Raw genomic sequence first — 18,452 nt, forward strand, 5'->3', positions numbered from 1 at the left:
CAACTTTGTTGTATAGGTATAATTTATGTAAATTTGTGATCATAACGTTGTTAGGGGTACAAATACTTTTACAAACCACTACCACCGCTATTGGCTCATTTGTAGAAAAGTGTTCTTATATTTCTGGCCCCTTGTCAGCCCTTAGAATCTTCATAACATGAGTGCAGGCTCACCTGTGTCCATCTGCCACACGTACACTGAACCGTCAGAGCAGCCCACCACTAGGTAGTCGTCGGCCGGCCTCCACTTGATCACCTGGATGGGGAACAAGTGTCTGGAGGCCAGCATGATGCATTTCCTCTCCTTCAGACTCAGCAGCCCCACAGAGTGATCACTGGCCACGGAGCAGACGCAGTGCTGCACTCGCGTCTATGACACACATAAGTGACAGACTTAAGCTAAAACTACCATCAGCATGAGCAAGATCATGTGGATGGTATGAAATGTGGAATGTGAAGGGAAATATTTTAAATCTAAGCAACAAAGTGGCAGACTGTGAGGTTTGATTATAGGGTAATGAATACATTTCAATTGTGTTTGCAAAACTGCCCAGCTTTAGATTAATGTGTTTACACATGGTCCATGTAAAAATAATAATAATTATAGAAATAATTATAATAAACTAATAACGTAGAGGTAAACCCAGGTGTATGGGTATTTCAAAGAAGTTCACTTTCTATTAAGGCAGCTCTTGTTATAATAGGTAAAAAGGGTCTAACATTCTGCGGACATGGTGGGAAAAACATGTTTTGCTATTAATCTGCGTTTTATAAGTATTGTCTGAAGTTCCTGTTCCTAGTCCTTTTTTGGACAATTTTGGTTCAAGAACATTTGCAGCTTTCTGGTGAGTGTGTGCTGTCTCCAATGGCCACTTGGCATGTGACAATATGCAAATATTACAGCGCAAAATTATGACAATATAGTGCAATATATTTGGGCTATTGTTATATTCCAAGCGCTCTGTGACATAAAATTGTACTACCGTAATTGAAGTAGGGGGTTTCTGATTACTGAGGTTCATTTGGTCATAATTTTAAAGAGACCAGACCAGAGTAACATATGAAAAACAAACACTGGTCTGAAAATATAGAACCTTTCAAAAACAATCACATGGTTCTTATATAACTTATTCCGAAAGGTGCCCTAAGCACCACCATCCATTGTAATCCTCTTTCCTGTTGCCGACCTCAATAGCAAATAAGTTCTACACAGACAAAAGCATATTTTCAGGCCACCCAATGAATCGATGTAGCGTTGACTGATTGGTGCACATGAACACTGAACATTTTACACAAATCAATCTACAATAGAGCATATTTTTAGCAGCAAGACTTTTCTCTCATACTCCACTTAGTGAACGATGGCCCCGCTCGACTGAAAGTGCCATTACAACAAGTTTAGTCTAACTTTAAAGATCCTGTATATAACATGCTCTTTGACCAATCAGGCGAGAATCAACCTGCTCCTCCTTGACCAATCAGGGATGAGGAGACATCTGCTTCAGGAATCAAGCGGTCTGTCATAAAAATGTATCAATTACAACACATTTAGCCTTCTATGGCTTACAGATGTTGACATGTTCTCATTTTGCTCAAATCAAATTGTATTTTCTGGCTGTGTACTTCAGAAATTGTGTATTAAACCTGAGAATGAGGACTTTTCTATGCGTCATGCCCGTGTTTCTAACAAGCAGGATGTTGAGGCAGTAAAAGTCAAAGCCTTACGCTGCAGTTCTCCGGCGGCACCAGCAGTTGGGTGATCTCCCCTCCGTGCACACAGAAGATGTGCTTCATCTCCCCAGTGAAGATGTCCCACACAATGACAGAGAAGTCCACTCCTCCGGACACCAGGACACGCTGGTCGTAGCGGGGCGACACCTGGTATGGGTATAGCACACAGGTCACCTTGTTCCTGTGGCCACGCAGCGTGCGGTGAGGGGGCCAGCCTGCAGCACAACAGAGGCAGAAGAATCAGGGAGAGTGTTTTCTCCAACTCTCCGGCGACTTTTAAAAAGGCTGTGGACTGTGGTGTGATTTAATCATGGTTTCTAATTATACCAATAGCGCGCAGTGACTTTTATGGATAAGCAAGCAGACTGTGGGTGTTCATCAATATTTAAAAGGATAACATTTGCATGCAAAAATGAAAAAAAAAAAAAAAAAAAACCTACAATTTAAATGGGTTAGGGTTAGACAATACAAATCTCTACAGAGCTAGTCATGCTTCGTGTGATGCAGAACTATATTTTGGAGCCAGCACTCTTGCGTGTGAGCCGCACTGACCTCTGCGCAGCATGTGCTCCCCCTGCAGCAGCTGGACAATAGCGGTCTGTGTAGCGGGAACCAGGATGATGCTGCCGTCCTCGCGCCCACATACCAGCCGCCCCTGAGCTGGGATGTACACGCTGGCAGTCACCTGCAATAGCGCCACACTTATCACAGCTCCACAACAAGTTTAACAATTATTTTATTTTTCAAAATGCATGTGATATGATTGCGGCGTCAAAATTTGAATCTCAAAGATCCCAATAACACATGTGGAGGAGTCCCTGAACATCTCGTAGTCCTCGCTTGCACTTGACCAGTTCTTTGACCTGCTGTAGACTGGGTGAGTGAAGTGGTCTGGCAGGTTTTGGGGCAAGGACGATTTGAGTTTGGTTGATTAGCATATTCTGAGTTCTCCATGTCTCTATGCATGTAAATGTAGTGAGAGTCTGACCTTGATGGGCTGCTCGTTGCCAGGCAGGACACTGAGCTGGTCGATGATCCCGGATGACACGGGCATTAGGCAGTCGAAGGACTCCTGCAGGCTGAGGGTGGAGGAGATGGGCAGCTCTGCAGATAATCAAACACTCTCATTAAAAGGACAGGGATGACTCATTTGAGTTCATCTAGTGCAGGGGTCGACGAGCCGCATACGGCTCTTTAGCGTCCTCCTAGTGGCTCCCTGGAGCTTTTTCAAAAATGTATGAGAATGGGGGGGATATATTTGTTGTTTGTCCTTCTACAGAAACCTTATTTGAAACATGACGCAAACATTGTTAAAGTTTTCCGAATAATTTGTTTTAATTGCCAATGCGGAATGATTGCCTGCATGCTTGCTTTATAATGAGTAGTTGTCAAATAGCAAAAAGAGTCATTTGGAAAGACATTTCCAGGATGACGTGAAGGATTTGCCGCAAAGACAGTGTAGGAAAGGGACATTAAAATGGCAGACATGATCACCAATCTGCAAATCAAGGACGTTAATTCAGCTCAGCAGACTCAACTGCCTGTGACGTGATCAATATTGAACAGGCAGCTCTGTTCTGCAGGTATGTGTACTCTGAGGGGCCGACTTTGAAGAAATGATCAAATATATAATTGCAGGCTGTGTTCAATTCCACTGTTATCCAGATACAGGGGAAAGAGAAGAGGATTGTATTGTTATTAAGGTTTGAAGAGGACTGCGTTTTTTTGTTCTTCTTTTTTTGAATTCTCAAAATAAAAATGACACAAAAAATCTGATTTCTTCATTGTATTTCTATATTTACATCAAAGCAACACAATTTGATACATTAACATTGTAATGGAAGTTTACTCTGCGATACGATATTTGGTGCTTTAAGTTAGTCACGTGGTGCGTCACTCTCTACAGAGGGCGCTGCAAGGAAAATTAAAAATGTACTTTCCCCCCCACATCTGTATGTGACTCAGAGACATGAACCCTAAGACATTGCAATTGTCTGCATCTGGTCTGATCCAGTTCAGTTTGGCTATGCTTCCGCTGTAGGGAGTAATGTACCTCTGATGACGAAGGTTAAGATAACAAGAGCTAAGCTGGCAGAGTCTGATTGGTGCTTATTTTCATTAACAATGAGCTTTTGACCTTACTTAAAGCTGTATTTTGATTAATTTGTGCAAGATTAGGGCAACAACATAATTTTGTATCAAATGAAATTTGAATGGATAGAATCAGCAGGCTATTGGCATATTGGCAGGAACTGCTGTCATCCAGCGATCCAGAACATTGCAAACACACTCAAGTTTTATTTTTGTTCGGCACATTTTTTTGCCTCAACTTTGTATGAGTTTTACAAAAAGTATCATCCGTGGTTAAGTGGTAAATGTTATCTGTAGATGATATGACAAAGTATTGTTGGGTAAGGTTGAGACAAAAAACAATGACTGTGATGACAATAATCAATCCTGGTGCAATGTATTGTGAGATTTTTGGTAACAACCTCCTTCCCTCAGTCAGAACATTGAAGATGGGTCTTCCAACATGACAGACCTCAAGCACACAGCCAGGATAACCAAGGAGTCACTCTGTAAGAAGCAAATCAAGGTTCTGGAGTGGCCTAGCCAGTCTCCAGACCTAAATCCAATAGAAAATCTTTGGAGGGAAATTCCGTGTTCCTCAGCGACAGCCCAAAAACCCGACAGATCTAGAGAAGATCTGTGTGGAGGAGAGGCCAAATCCATGCTGCAGTGTGAGCAAACCTGGACACGAACTACAAGAAACGTTTGACCTCTTAAAGTCTTCACTACCAAATATTATCACCAATTTTCTCAGGTGTTCAAATACTTTTCTGCAGCAATAAATTATTTAAAAATCATACAATGTGATTTCCGAATTCTTTTTTTTTAGATTCTGTCTCTAACAGTGGCAATGCACCTACGATGAAAATTTCAGACCCCTAAGTGGGAGAGCTTTCCTCATGGTAGATGGATATATTTATGGATCGATAGATGGATTGATCGAAAGAGATATGGAAAATCAAACCATTTTAATGTCTTTTGTTACCTGGATTTCAGGCCTTGACAGCAGAAATCATCCACACAGATGGCAAAATTGAATGCCACAGTTATCGGTTATTGGTTCAAACGCTATCACCATATGTGCCTGCCCCATCCCACTCTAGCCTCCAGAGCTTCTGCAACCTTCACGACATGAAGAGAGCAGAAGCCCAACCTGGCCAAGGCTCCTGTCACCGCTAAGATCAGGGGCAAAATACGGTCCTTTGTGTCCATGGACACACACAGAACGAAGCAGTTTTCTAGTCAAAAATACCACAGCACAATTTGAAAACACTGATACATATGCCAACAGTAGGGTGCACTGAATGCAGAGTACTGACCGGGTGTGCATGGCTGTTGGGCCGGTGTGCTGTCTGGGATGCTCCACAGGTACAGACGGCCCCCCGAGTCGCCCTGGATGAGCAGCTTGTGGAAGGGCTCCCTACGACTGAAGAAGAAGCGTGTGACTGGGGGACATATGAGCAGCTGTGGGCAGAGAGGTACAGACAGGCATAGTCAGAGCTTGCACCGCTAAAAGTCTGCTGAAGGTCATAATGGAGAAAATGTGAGCACTTAAATGATCAGAATGACCTTGCCAAAACCTTTTGGTCACACAAGTACAATTTGAGAAATGTGTTTCATTCATTCTCACAACAAAGTTAATTGAGACACAAGAAAAAATACTTGAAACACAGTAGCTCAAAAAAAAAAAACACTACTTAATAAGTAATTGTAAGTACTAGAACAAAAGTTCTGGATGAATGAATAATTGGGTTAAAAACGTTTTTTGCAGTTTTATGTGCTCGTTTGCAGTGCTCAAAAGGATAAAGATGAAGGGGGAAAAAAAAAAGATTGCTTTACCAAGTTAAAAGGGCCTGTACTTGATTTCACATCATGAGGTTTGAACTATTCGTTCAACCCATTTAAAGCCAAAGCACACCGGACCGCAGGACTTAAAAAGGCTTTATAATCTATTTTAAATTGGAGTTTTATCAACAAATTACCGACAAAATGACGCACATAACGAGAGACTGTGTAGGGGGAAGAAAAGCGGTGATTTGAGAAGGTTATAGTGAATTTAGCGAGTGAATTTAGTCTTGTTTCTCTTCAAATTTTACTACGCTTTCTGTTGCCACTGCAGAAGAGCCAAAAGCATGACGCGGCACTGCGCGCACCTCGCACTGGGCGCACGGCGCACAGCTCGCACGTAAGTACTTTTCGCTAGCGCCGTCCGACCGCCATCCTTCAACCTCAGCCCAGCGAGATCACTGAGTGAGAGATAGAGAGATAGATATAGTCTCACCTTTTTGTCAGGCTGCTCTGCGATCTTATAGATGAGCGGGGGAACAGCACCCTCTTTGGTCTTCCCCACATCACTTCGAAAATGTTCACTGGCAGACAGGCAGCTGCAGACGTCAAGAAACAAAGTTTAAGCGAGCATGTAATGTCAAAGTCCAAACCGCATCAGGATATTTGTGAGTCAGTTGTGATATTCAAGTCTACTATTTTCCAGATGTAAGGTAAATGTTATAATTTATTGGTTGCAGAGTTGGGAAGTATTTGTAGCAAAACATTTTTACAATTTTCTAAACAGAGATGTTTCCAGACCGTACCTTTGCTCCTACTTGTGTCTATTCTTATACCAGACTTTGTGTTTCCAATTACATTATCTTCAAATAATACATTTTGTGTTACGTCCACATAGTTACTCTTAAACGTTAGTTTTACTCTTACAGTTACCCTTACTAGAGCAGTAGTTTCACCTCAAAATAAAAAAAAAGCTTTGCGCTCAGTTTTGTGAGCACTTTTGCAGCCGTGCTTCGCACAGCCTTACAGAACTAATAGGCCTTTCGCCAGCTTGTGGCGCTCGGGCTTAATTTCTTGTAGATGGTAGAATGAAAACAGTAACATTTCAGATGAAAGTATGAGGCAACCTGGGGGGCAACTTGTAGATGTAACTGCTGCCATCCTCAGTCCAGATGATGACTTTGTCCGCAGAGATGAAGTCTCCTCCGGACCAGGTCTGTTCTGCCTCACAGGGCACGGAGCAGAGCAGAGAGAAGTCTGCCGCATCCAGCACCTGCACAACACAACAGGGACATTCAAGTTTATATAGAATCTGCTCTGGTTGATTTATAACTTTAATATAATCATGTAGAGGACACAGACATTGATTTTAAATACAGGACCTTTGCCTGGGATCCAAAATACACATTTCTTCAATTCTTAACTCAGGACACCTCCCCTCGAGTCAAACTCAATCAGTTTTGTTCATTAGGGTAGGTTAGGGAAGGTTTATTTATTATGGCCCAAGCCCCATTGTGCTCGGACCTTAATAAACAAACCTGTAAAACTTTGAGCGAAAATGCAAAAATAGTAGTGAACAATAACAAATATGAATTCAAAGTTGCGCCCCCTCAAAAATCTATTTATATGCCAGCAATGGGAGCTCTGACTAGAAAAATGTCAATATAGAAAACAAAACTTGGCCAAAAAAAATAGGTGTTATCAGTCATATTAAGTCATGTAAAAAATATATTTTATGACCCCGCCGTAAACCACTATTGTTAAAACCCAAGAATTAAAAATTCACATCTTTTGACATCGCCTCAAACACGCTTCAAACTTAGTCGAAATGTGCAAAACCCATGTGCAATGAAAGATTATCAATTCGATTTTAAATAGGTGAATGTTCAACAGAATTGCTAAATTTTTGAAAATGTTTTAAAATTATATTTTCACCTTGCCGGATCTCAATGACCCAATGAAGCACAGAATGTCAGCTGGACGTAATGATATGCTACTTAGGATTCAGTCTTTTGTTATGGATTTCTGGCGCCGCTGTCAAATAATTTTTTTTTTTATTAAAACTGAAAGCAGTGATAAAGGGCCCTCACAGTCCTTGCGATTGCAGAAGGATATGCTTCAGTTTTTTGTTGTTTTTTTTTTTAAATGGACAGGTGTCACGTTGGAGAGAATTGTTTCAGCCCAATTATAACATTGCAGGTTACGCTCAAGAGCCATTTTTAAATATAGAACTGCAATTTCAACATAATTATGTCCAAGTGATCAAAATACACAGACGCTACAAAAATCTAGGACAAGTTTTGTGTGTAAATGTGGGTTCATTGACTGTTCATAATCACCCCTGTAATGAGCTGGCCCCTGCCTAACGCCCCTGCCTAAGGCCCTAAGTCACTGGGATAGGCTCCAGTCACCCTAACGGGAACAAGCAGTAGAATATGAATAATTGATTATCACAAGTGTGTGTACCAAATTACACAAGTCTACGACAAGCTATTATAACATTGAAGAGGGGAGCTGGAGCGATTTTTTAAGATACATTTATAATTTACTTATCAATATGTCCAGCTCATCAAAATACGAAAAGGCCTCAATGGATCCTAAATCCGACAATGTTTGCTAAATTTACAAAATTTGTTTACAAAATTCCCGGGCCCCAACATTTATCATTTTAGGAATAAAAACTATTTTTAAAAATCAGTCTATTTAAATTCAAATTGTTAATCTTTAATCACACACAGGTTTTGCATACTTTTAGTAAGTTTGAAGTGTTTTCAATGAAAACACTGATTTCGATGTTAAAGTCCAAACATTATGCGTGTCATAATATCATTGTTTTACATGTCCTGACACGATTTCTTTTTTCTGCTTTTTATTTTTCATCATTTCATCATTCAATTTTTCTATGCTTGGGAAATAATAATCTATAGGTAACTCTTCTGGCTGTGCTTTATCTAAAAGTAGCTTGTGAGCTAAAAATAATTGTAAGCACTACCGTTCAAAATGATAAAATAATACACCCGCTCATTTCTTTCTTAAGAGTCAAGAAAAACAACAAGTAGACACAACCGTCTACTTTTGTCCTGAGTTTGTCCGCAGCAGAGCGAGTTGTGACCAGACTGTAAATCCTACACAGAGAATTCCAGTCTGGCTTTAGCAGGCACAGTAGGACTTACCCTCCAATATTTGGAGCAGACCACCAGCAGACTGTTCTGAGTGAAGTTACAGAAGGAGATACTCTGGCAGCTCTGGCAGTGGATAGGTTTGGACTCCTCCTCAAAGACTGGGTCCAGGTCCTGAAAACAAAACAGACCCGGGGTCAGACCTGAAGACCTGCTCTGCCCCATAGAAAAGTGGCAGGACTTAAGACTTTAACCTCAGGTGTCTCTCCTTTGTGACAAACCAAATTAGACATCAGTACAACCAACATGGTAAAGTTAATCCCCAAATGTTGGTGTTTCTCAATTCCTAGGATCCTTCCTCCAAAGGCCACTTTGCCTCACTCCTCCAGAGTCAGCTACTCCCAAGTACAGCCAAGTGTCTACTACTGTAAATTCTCAAGATTGGGCAAGTTGTGCACAAAATACAAAAATATGCAGCAGTCTTTTTGAACAAGCATGGCTGTGAACACCGCTTTTATATGTATGAAACTGTGTACTTTGTACAGGTATAAAATACTTTGGTGGGAATCTAGGATGCTGCCTGCCAGATACATAATACACAGTTTGGACATGCATTTCAAAAAGAAGTGCAGAGCTCGCTGTGCTAGCTTTAGCACAACTACAAACTGTCTACAATCTTTTTTCTGCCAGAATGTTTAGTCTCCCAGGGGAATCAAATGAATCTTATAAGATTCTCTTCATGTCTGCATTTTATGAAGGGCTGGGCAAATAATCAAAAGATTTGTTTTAAAAAGGGTGAGTTTAGTCGCCTAGACTTAATACTATTTAGGCAAAGGTAGTTTTGTTTTTGATGTGCTTCAGACTCTTATGTTTGAATGAGATGTGCGTAAGGTTTGATTGGGAGAGACAGATGGATAAGCAGCAGAGGGACAAACACTTTGGCCGTAAAGACAAGGAAGAACAAAAAAACAAAAACAAAAGTGTGTGACACATGAAGCTCTTTTTACTAGGGGGGGAACATAAAAAAACATTGGTCACTTCTGCGAGTGTGCGCCTGGGTCTGGCACAGACATTTCATTTATTTTAACAGGGGGATCCTTGTGAGCAAGCTGCCTGCAAAGGATGAAGGGAATTCTGGCTCTTGCTCATGAGCTCCGTCTGTTTCATAAAGGCATTTACAGATTCAGAGGAGCTTCTTTGAGGAGCTTCTCTGTAGGGTCATAGGGGACTAAGAGTGCACGGCTTTATATGCCATGTGTTGTCCAGAATAATAAGTGGAACACACAGCCCTTTTAGGGTTGTTTGTTCCACTAATACATAGGCTAATACATCTTTTAGGCTAAAAGATGTATTTTCTGACGATTTCCTGAATCAAACACTACCTCAAACTCTCTTCACGAGTGTCATATTTTCCCTGCGTCTCCAGACTTCTGTAGAAAAGCAAATTCTTGCGCCTAGTGGAAGTTGCATAAATACCAAGAATGCACTAAATAAGTACATTTGATTTGAAAGTGAAAAAAAAAGTCTAAAGTGTGGCCATTTTGGTGAGAGGGACCAGAGACATGCTGCTCAAAAATAAATGTTTTGGAGTTAAAAGTTCTATTGTGGGGCAGGATGAGATGTTGAAATCCACAAGAATTAAAACACTTTCCAGCTTTATATTAGAAGATAAAAAGTCACAAAAACCCTTTAAAAAGACAGCAGAAAGAACAGGAGAGTGGTTTTATTATTACCGTTATGACTTATTCATTGTTTTATTGTTTTGTGTTGCATCGAATCACCAAGACAAGTTGCCATGTTTGTGAATTTTGTTCATTGACAATGGCAATAAACCTTTTCCGATTCTTCCCCGGGGCTCGGGACAGCAGGAGGACTTCAGGTGAGTTAGGTGCACAAACATAGGGTGGCGGAAAGGCTCGTTTGTACCGGTCCTATGTATGAAAAAGTGACTCCATTGACGCTTTGATCCAAAAAATTAGCCAGGGTCATAAACCGGTAGAGCAGAAACACAACAGTTTATTGTCTGGGCTGATAAGACCGCACATGTTGCGACGACAACCACTTATAAGCGACATACCAGGAGTCTTTAAAATGTGATATAATGCATTTTTATCTTCAGCCATAAAGTACATGATCATGAATCAGAAAAGGTGTTATTGTGAAGAAAGATTCAATATTAATATTGTAATGACAGTTGTGCATGTGGAGTCTGCACATATTCTGTGGTGATGATAGTGTAAAGTCCGTATGGCAGGTATGATCTGAACTACCTGCATCCTGCTGACCTCCGCTGTGATGATCCACACCTTCAGGATTCCAGTCACTGAGACCGCCACCACCGTGTCCTCTGAGAGCACAAGAGCAGCACATAGTTTCATTTTTCCCATCACATATGGAATCATTTATACAATCTACTGGGTCGCAAAAAGGACATCACAATAGGCTGGCGTTATGAGTAATGCAATATTGACAAAAAGGAACCAGACACAAGGGCAAGGAACATATTTGAATTTTTTTCCAAAGGTTGTAATTTGGTAATACTTTAGTGGGTAAAAAAGTTGTAACCAAAAACACAGCAATTGAGATTCCAATGTTTCATGCCTTCAAAATAAGAATTTCAACAATCGTTTAAATGATAATTGGCTCTGATTAAAATCCTGTCCTTTGCATAGAACATCCCTGTGTGAACACATACGTTTGAACTGTTTTCAGTTCGATTCAATACATTTGATGCCCAAAATCAAAACAACAGTTTCAAAGTCTCAAAAGGTGAAATCAAGGCGTTTCCCCTACGTTTACTATTTTGGCAGGGGGGGTTGACCATACGCTCACGCACGTAGGAGCATAATTCACGCTTATAAAGGTTATGGGTGTTTATATTATTTGCATTGTTATTTTATGCTTACTTAAAAAGGTGGAATGGACAATTTTTTGGCGCCAAATCTGAGTCTCATTTCCTCGTGGCTGCCGATTAGTCCTGCCACGTATCAATTATAGCGCACCTACTGCTCACCAGCAGCCTCGTTCTGGCTCGTCCCCAGGAGAGCAGCATGTTTCCCTGTGTCTAAGCGCATGGATCTATTATAATATAGTTCCCTCAGTGTTCAGGACAAAATTAAGACAGAGAAAGACAGTTTGAGCTGACTCAGAAGAGACAGAAATCTACGGAGACGAGAAATGCGATGCGATCCGTCGCGCTAATAAACAAACGCGGCTTTTCTCTGCTTCCGCACGGGGGGAGTGCGCATGTGCACTTCCGCTCGCGAGTTCTCAAATCGGCGAGAAATCCTGCATTATTCCTTTAAGTGATTAAATGTCTATAAGCCTTATAAACAGATGTATGGAGGTATGGACATTTGTGAATATGTACTGTATAGTCTTTTTTGTTTTTATTTAAATGCTTAGGGTTAGCAAATGGGCAGAACCAGAGAGAACATAAGTGAAGACTGAGAATGAGGAAATAGGTGGTGGTATCCAAAGAAAAGAAAAGGTTAATGGATATTAAGTCCAAAATAAAAGTTTCATTTTGTCCATTGTCTGTCAATTTATTTTAATAAAAAATAAACATAGAATATGGAACTGAACGCAACACCATCAGAAAGTGAAAAAAAAACCAAAAAAAACGGAAGTAGACAAACAGAAACAAAATCACGACACATTTAAATTCAAAGTTCCACTTAGTCCAAAGTCTGTCAAATTTGTTCATTTCCAAATGAAGTATGAATGTCAGTTTTTCCATTTTTCAGTCCAGTCCTTGGTCAGGTTTGTTTTATTTCTTTACAATTGCCGTTTTTCCTGTCGCCAAAGTACACTCAATATTTGTGAACTGCCTCCAGCCTCATAGATCCTTCGCTTGAGGATTTTCAATAGGGTTTAGGTCAGGGGAGGATTGAGGGATTACCATATGTTTCTCTTATTTAATGCCCATAGCAGCTAATGATGCTGAGGTATTCCATGCAGCATGAAGATGATTTTATTATGGAAAGCACGGTTCTTCTTTTTGTACCACGGAAGAAAGTGGTCAATTGGAAACTCCACATACTTTACAGAGGTCATTTTTACACCTTCGGGGACCCTAAAGGGGCCAACCAGCTTTCTCCCCATGATTCTGGCCCAAAACATGACTCTTCCACCTTCTTGCCGATGTCGTTGTTGGAACATGGTGGCCATCAAACCAACCATCCACCACGCCATCCATCTGGACCATCCCGGGTTGCACGGCACCCGTCAATGAACAAGACCGTTTGAAAATTAGTCATGTATTTCTGGGCCCAGTGGTGCCTTTTCTCCTCGAGAGCATTGGTTCTCACGCATTGGTTAAGCATTGGTTAACTGTTTCAAGCTTTTTGGCACTTGAGAGATCCTTTTTCTTCAAACATAGGTTTCAATATTTTCTGACATTTTCTTTTTAAATTGAGGGTCATTGAGTAGTTTAACATTAAGGAGGAACTCTTGCCAAAAACATGCAAAGAGTCCATAAGTTGATCCAAAATGGGACCAGGGGGAGTGTTGCGAGTTTCTTTAGCCAGTGTGCATGAATCATGTCAGGGCCCATTGCTGTCCAGTTCTTCATAGCCGAGACTTTCTTGGATGTCCGTCACTGTGATGGTAACAAGGTTCTGTTCAGACCTCCCAGCTGATTTAGATACAACAGCCACTGTGCATCACTGTTATGTGTTGCCTCTTTTTCCCATATACTTTTCCAGTGCCCCTTAGTTTTGAGCCTTGGTGGGTCTGTTCTGCTCAACTACCAAAATATTTTCATGTGAGGACATGTAAAAAATAATATTACGACCCCGCCCTAAATCCTATAGGAAGTCAGCCAGATTGGATCTAACACGGCTCTGAAGGGGCACCTCGTCTTACTTTTGGCATCTCTTCCTACAGTTTTAATCAAAAACACTTCAAATTTGGCCACAAGACACAAAGCCCATGAGCAATGAAATGTTGTAAATTTGAAGCTGAAACGCCTTGAGGTGTGGTCATAGTGAATTTTAAACAAAATTGCATTTTTTTAAATACATAAAATAAATATTTACAGTGTTCTCGCTGAGGGGTTTTAACATCGGCCCATCATGCTCAAAATATGCCGACAGGTATTAAGATCACTGCGCACGGCACTTGCTCACATGGCGCACACCTAGCATTCAACCTACATTAGACGTGTCAAACTCAAGGGGCACTGGAGGAGCAATAAATAACAAATTCTGTAAATTAATGAGGAATATAGGACTGATTGACATCTGGAGGGAGATGAACCCTAATGCACACTAGTATACAATTTTTTTCAATCCACATATAATCTACTCCAGAATAGACAATTTCTTTATCTTCAGTAAAGACAAAAGTCTGACCTGAAGTTTTATTTGAAAGTCTGACTATCCCGTCTTTTCATAAGGCCATGTTAAAGTGCTCACTATACACATGGAAATGTCAAATGTTGAATTCCACCATTGTCATGTGCTCTAAAATATAGGACTGCACAAAAATATTATCATTGACGTACGGAAAACGTTCAATTAATCTGAAAATGAACACATTTGACCGACTCTGGACTGAATGGTATGGTTATTTTGGACGTTGTTTGCCTTAATTTTCTTTACATGTCTTCTTTCCTTCTTGATTTTTTATTTAATTTATTGGTGTCCTGTGTTCACTCTGTTTCTTTTTTTCTGTTTTCAAATAATAAACACAAAGTCTGTCTAAGATTCTATTTGAAAGCCTGCCTAAAGCGGTCTCAGTGCACAGCAGAGGGAGGAGGACTCACCCTGGGTGCGGTGGGAGCGGATGATGCTCATGGCGCTGATCCAGTCGGGGGAGATCTTTGATACAAGGGAGTAAAGCACCTCCAGGCTGGTGGCGTCCAGCAGCAGGATCTCAGGGTAGTGTCCGTTACACAGCAGCCGGCCCTCCTTCTGCGTCCCAACAGTAAACTGGTAGAACTGAGACCAAGAGAAGTCAAGAAATACAGGTCAAAGATAGATTGTGCAATTCATCCAATTTAAAATAGTCAATTATTACTCTATTCAATTATAAAATGTGAATTAACTTCTGTTGAAATACATTTTAACATCACCATTTCTTTGTTTACCTTCGACCTGCACAAACCTAAAGTAAAATACATCCATTTTAACCTTTTAATTAAAGGAATAATAGAGGACTTTTTGCCAATTTGAGAACTCAAGCGACTGTTTTTTTTTTTTAAATGCGCATGCGCACACTCGCCCCCACCCTCCTGTTCTTTCCAAGAGGCCGCCTACAATCACACCTCGTGCGGAAGCACACCACAACCCCGCTGCTACACGTTTGTTTATTAGTACTACGGATTGCATCAAATCTCTCGCCTCCGCAGCTTTCCGTCTCTTCTGAGCTCAAACTCAGTCTTTCTCTGTCGTCATTTTGTGCTGTACACTGAAGGAACTCGCTAAACACACACCGGCAAATCAACCACGCATGCGCAGTCAGGGAAACAGGTGTGCAGTAGGATACAGGGAATGATTGACATGTGGGAGAGCTACTCGGCTGTGCACGCCACGAGGAAATGAGACTCAGACTGCGCACCAAAAATCCTCTATTATTCCTTTAAAACTATGAATATATAAACTATTTCAACACTCTATACAAAAAATCTGTCATGTAAGTTAATTTAGTTTGGGGACATGTATTCTTACCTGCATGTCAGTGTGGGCACAAGCTAGTTTGGAGAACTCGATGCACCGACCGTCATTCACATCCCAAAGACACATCTCTCTGCACAAGAACACAGTACAGATCAGCGCTCGCTCGCACGTCCACAACTCTAGAGCCTGAAATTAGCTCCCCGATGACCTTAAGGAAACTTGTTTAGGTTCCATAGCGTTTAAGTCGATGCGCTCCTTCTCATGGTGGTTATGAAAGCGCATTATCAGGCCTCATGGCTCATCAGCTTCTTGTCTTTTCTAGCCCAGACGATGTGCTCCCTCTATAGCACGACTTTTCAACACAAGGCCCGGGAATCAAACCAGGTCCGCCAAGCAATTTAATACGGCCTGTGACTCATCTTTCAAATAAAAAATATTATAATGTTGTTTATTGTGTAATTCTGGGTATGGTCTAGTTTAGTCCTCGTTTAATTCTGCTTTAGACCCGTTTTGATTCTGGGTTAGTCCTGGTTGGTACTAGTCTAGTCTAATTCTGGCTCCGTACTGGGACGACAGTTTTTCAAAACTATGTTGGTAAAGCATTATGTATGTTATTCCTCACAAAAATCAAATCCATCAGTAGTTATTTTATTGTAGTAACCAAGGCTGCAGCTAGCGATTATTTTAGTAATCGAGTAATTTATTGATTATTTTCTTCAATAAACTTGTTTTGTACATTCTGTAAACCATTTAAAAGCATATTATATTATTCTTTAAATAAACTTTATAGTTCATAGTAATAAACAAATAAGGAATATCTGGTTAAAATAACACATTTTTTGCTTAATGTATAGTATGGTCCCAAAACAGCAACATTTCATTTCATCAGTCCAACTGCTCCATTTGTATGTAAAGAATATACATTAAACGGCTAATTAACTTGCCACCAGTGTTTTGAGCGATGGCTCTGCATTTTGTCATTTTGCGGAGTTGGCTCCGTGTCGGACATCCTGTTTTATCCTGTTATAATACAGAATTGCAGTTTTCAATGCATTTTGGTACAAATCGTGGTATCGGATTGCTAATGCTCAAAAGAGAGCTCAGAGAAGTGACTGCAGGGAAAAAGGTCTCATGTGTGCAGTTGTTGAGTTATCAGTTATAGCCACTTTTCTATTGATTATACAGGGTGTACCTGCGTAGCCTCATTTTTAAGAGACGCGCGCTCTGTGCACAGCCGTTTTATAAACAATCTCTCTGCTTCAACAGGAAATGTGTGTATCCTTTATAGGTCTGTGCTCAATACATTGATATTGTGATATATCGTGATGGACTTCTTGGCAATACATGTATCGATACAGAGATGCGTATTGTGATGCGCTTAAAAAAAAAAAAAAAGTCATTAGAAAGCAGAGAGAGCAGAGTTACAGTTTTGAACCTACAGACTGCTGAAACTTCTTCATTGTATCCACAGTTATTCCGAGGACACTGTGAACATGAAATTCTAATGCATTTTGTTTTGCTACTTAAATCAAAACATATGTTTTCAGTCAACTTTTAACTCGTGAATCAGGACGCGTATCTAATCAAATTCGCTGTGTCGGGATCCATATCGTATCGTGAGGTACTAGGCAATTCCCAGTCCCAGCCTAATCCTTTATCACTTGCGCATAATGTAAGAAATGTCTGCCTGGAATCTTGCTGTCTGGATGTGATCGGCCATCAGCGGGTTATAAAACAATTAGTGGGGCTTGTCCCCTGTCAGCTCAACATATGTGGGGACATATTACACCAGGGGTGTCCAAACTTTTTTCACAGAGGGCCGCATTTTGAAACTTAAACGGGGCAGAGGGCCACAAACAACTTGACAATGTCAAATTTGTTGAATGACAAAGTGAATCATTCGAAATTCTGCATTTTACATAATTGCAATGAGTCTCCACACCTTTAATTAGACTTGGAACATTAATATTAGGTTGGTATAACAATTAATAAGCCTGAATTTTCTCACTGTCACAGCAAAAAGTACTAGTTTTTGTTGTTTGGGCCAACATAGCAGGAAGCTGGAGGGCCAACAAAAATTGGTCTGAGGGCCGCATTTGGCCCCCGGGCCCTAGTTTGGACATGCCTGTATTACACCAATGGGTCCAGGGGCCAATTCCCCTCTGCTCCCCTTGCAGTGTCACACAGAATAAGACTAACCCGTTCTCTGCAGCGCTCACGATGTACTGCTTGTCTGCACAGGCGCTGGCTTTGGCCAGACAAGTGATGGATGAAGTGTGTCCAAACAGCATGGCCCTGGGACACATCTGTACACAAGAGGTACACAAGAGGTCAGTAGTGTGTGATTCTCACAGTATCACTGAGAGTGGGTCAGACTGTACCTGCAGCCCGGGGCTCATGTCCCACAGGCAGATCTGACCGTCGTGACATCCCGTGATGAGCGCGCTGCAGTCGTCCAGCACCAGCAGACTGCTAATGCAGTGCGTGGGAGCCGTGCGGCCCCACAGCACGATGGGCAGCACCAGGCTGTTCCCCGACATGTCTGCAGGACACGAGCTGGACACAAAAGCACACGAGCTGGGGTTAAAGACACTCGTTTACAGCACAGGACGTGTGTACTTTGGTTTAGTATAGAGCCACTGTATCGATCAGATGAGCCCATAAATAAAGCAGACGTACAGACAGTAAACATTCTGTGACATCAACACATTAGCTTCGCCGCTACAGCTAAAATACGAACGATCAAAATGAGGATTGTTACCGTGACCAGATGATTAAAGGAACATAATTTGGACCACGTAGAGACAAACGGGACAAACACGGAGCCGGATTGAGGTTGTGACCAGTTCTGGTCCCGTTTATTCAGAGCAGAACAGAAGAGCAACCAGCGGTCAGCTGATCGCTCTATGGTCACTCTTCTTCTTGTGTGTTTTTATTGGCATTTGGCAACAAGTTGAAGTGCGTTACCGCCACCTACTGATAAGGAGTGTGAACTGAGACGCGTTACTCAGTCAGGAATCGCAAAATGTAACTAGAAATGATACGATTCATTTTAAGGTTTAAGGACTCTCCTTCACCCCTCCCTAATTAGAGCTTAATTAGATACAACTCTTCTATGTATTTATATT

General features: G+C 41.2%; 1 protein-coding gene across 2 annotated transcripts in view; it reads right to left on the reverse strand.

The window, feature by feature from the left end:
• Positions 1-18,247, reverse strand: part of wdr7 (WD repeat domain 7) — a 56,496-nt gene extending 38,249 nt beyond the window's left edge. For both annotated transcript variants that reach the window (XM_072453074.1, XM_072453073.1), the window contains exons 1-14: positions 18,086-18,247; positions 17,706-17,880; positions 17,524-17,630; positions 15,376-15,454; positions 14,472-14,646; positions 10,975-11,051; positions 8,759-8,878; positions 6,713-6,858; positions 6,082-6,184; positions 5,120-5,264; positions 2,719-2,834; positions 2,283-2,415; positions 1,725-1,945; positions 174-369 (exon numbers count right to left, since the gene is read on the reverse strand). In XM_072453074.1, coding sequence (XP_072309175.1) covers positions 174-369; positions 1,725-1,945; positions 2,283-2,415; positions 2,719-2,834; positions 5,120-5,264; positions 6,082-6,184; positions 6,713-6,858; positions 8,759-8,878; positions 10,975-11,051; positions 14,472-14,646; positions 15,376-15,454; positions 17,524-17,630; positions 17,706-17,864 — 1,777 coding nt within the window. In that variant the 5' untranslated portion in view covers positions 17,865-17,880; positions 18,086-18,247. The remainder of the gene's footprint in view (positions 1-173; positions 370-1,724; positions 1,946-2,282; positions 2,416-2,718; positions 2,835-5,119; positions 5,265-6,081; positions 6,185-6,712; positions 6,859-8,758; positions 8,879-10,974; positions 11,052-14,471; positions 14,647-15,375; positions 15,455-17,523; positions 17,631-17,705; positions 17,881-18,085) is intronic.
• Positions 18,248-18,452: the final 205 nt, after the last annotated feature.

The sequence above is a fragment of the Eucyclogobius newberryi genome, unplaced genomic scaffold, assembly GCF_026437365.1.
Source record: "Eucyclogobius newberryi isolate DKJ021-1_F unplaced genomic scaffold, fEucNew1.0.hap1 SCAF_2, whole genome shotgun sequence".
Classification (NCBI taxonomy): domain Eukaryota; kingdom Metazoa; phylum Chordata; class Actinopteri; order Gobiiformes; family Gobiidae; genus Eucyclogobius; species Eucyclogobius newberryi.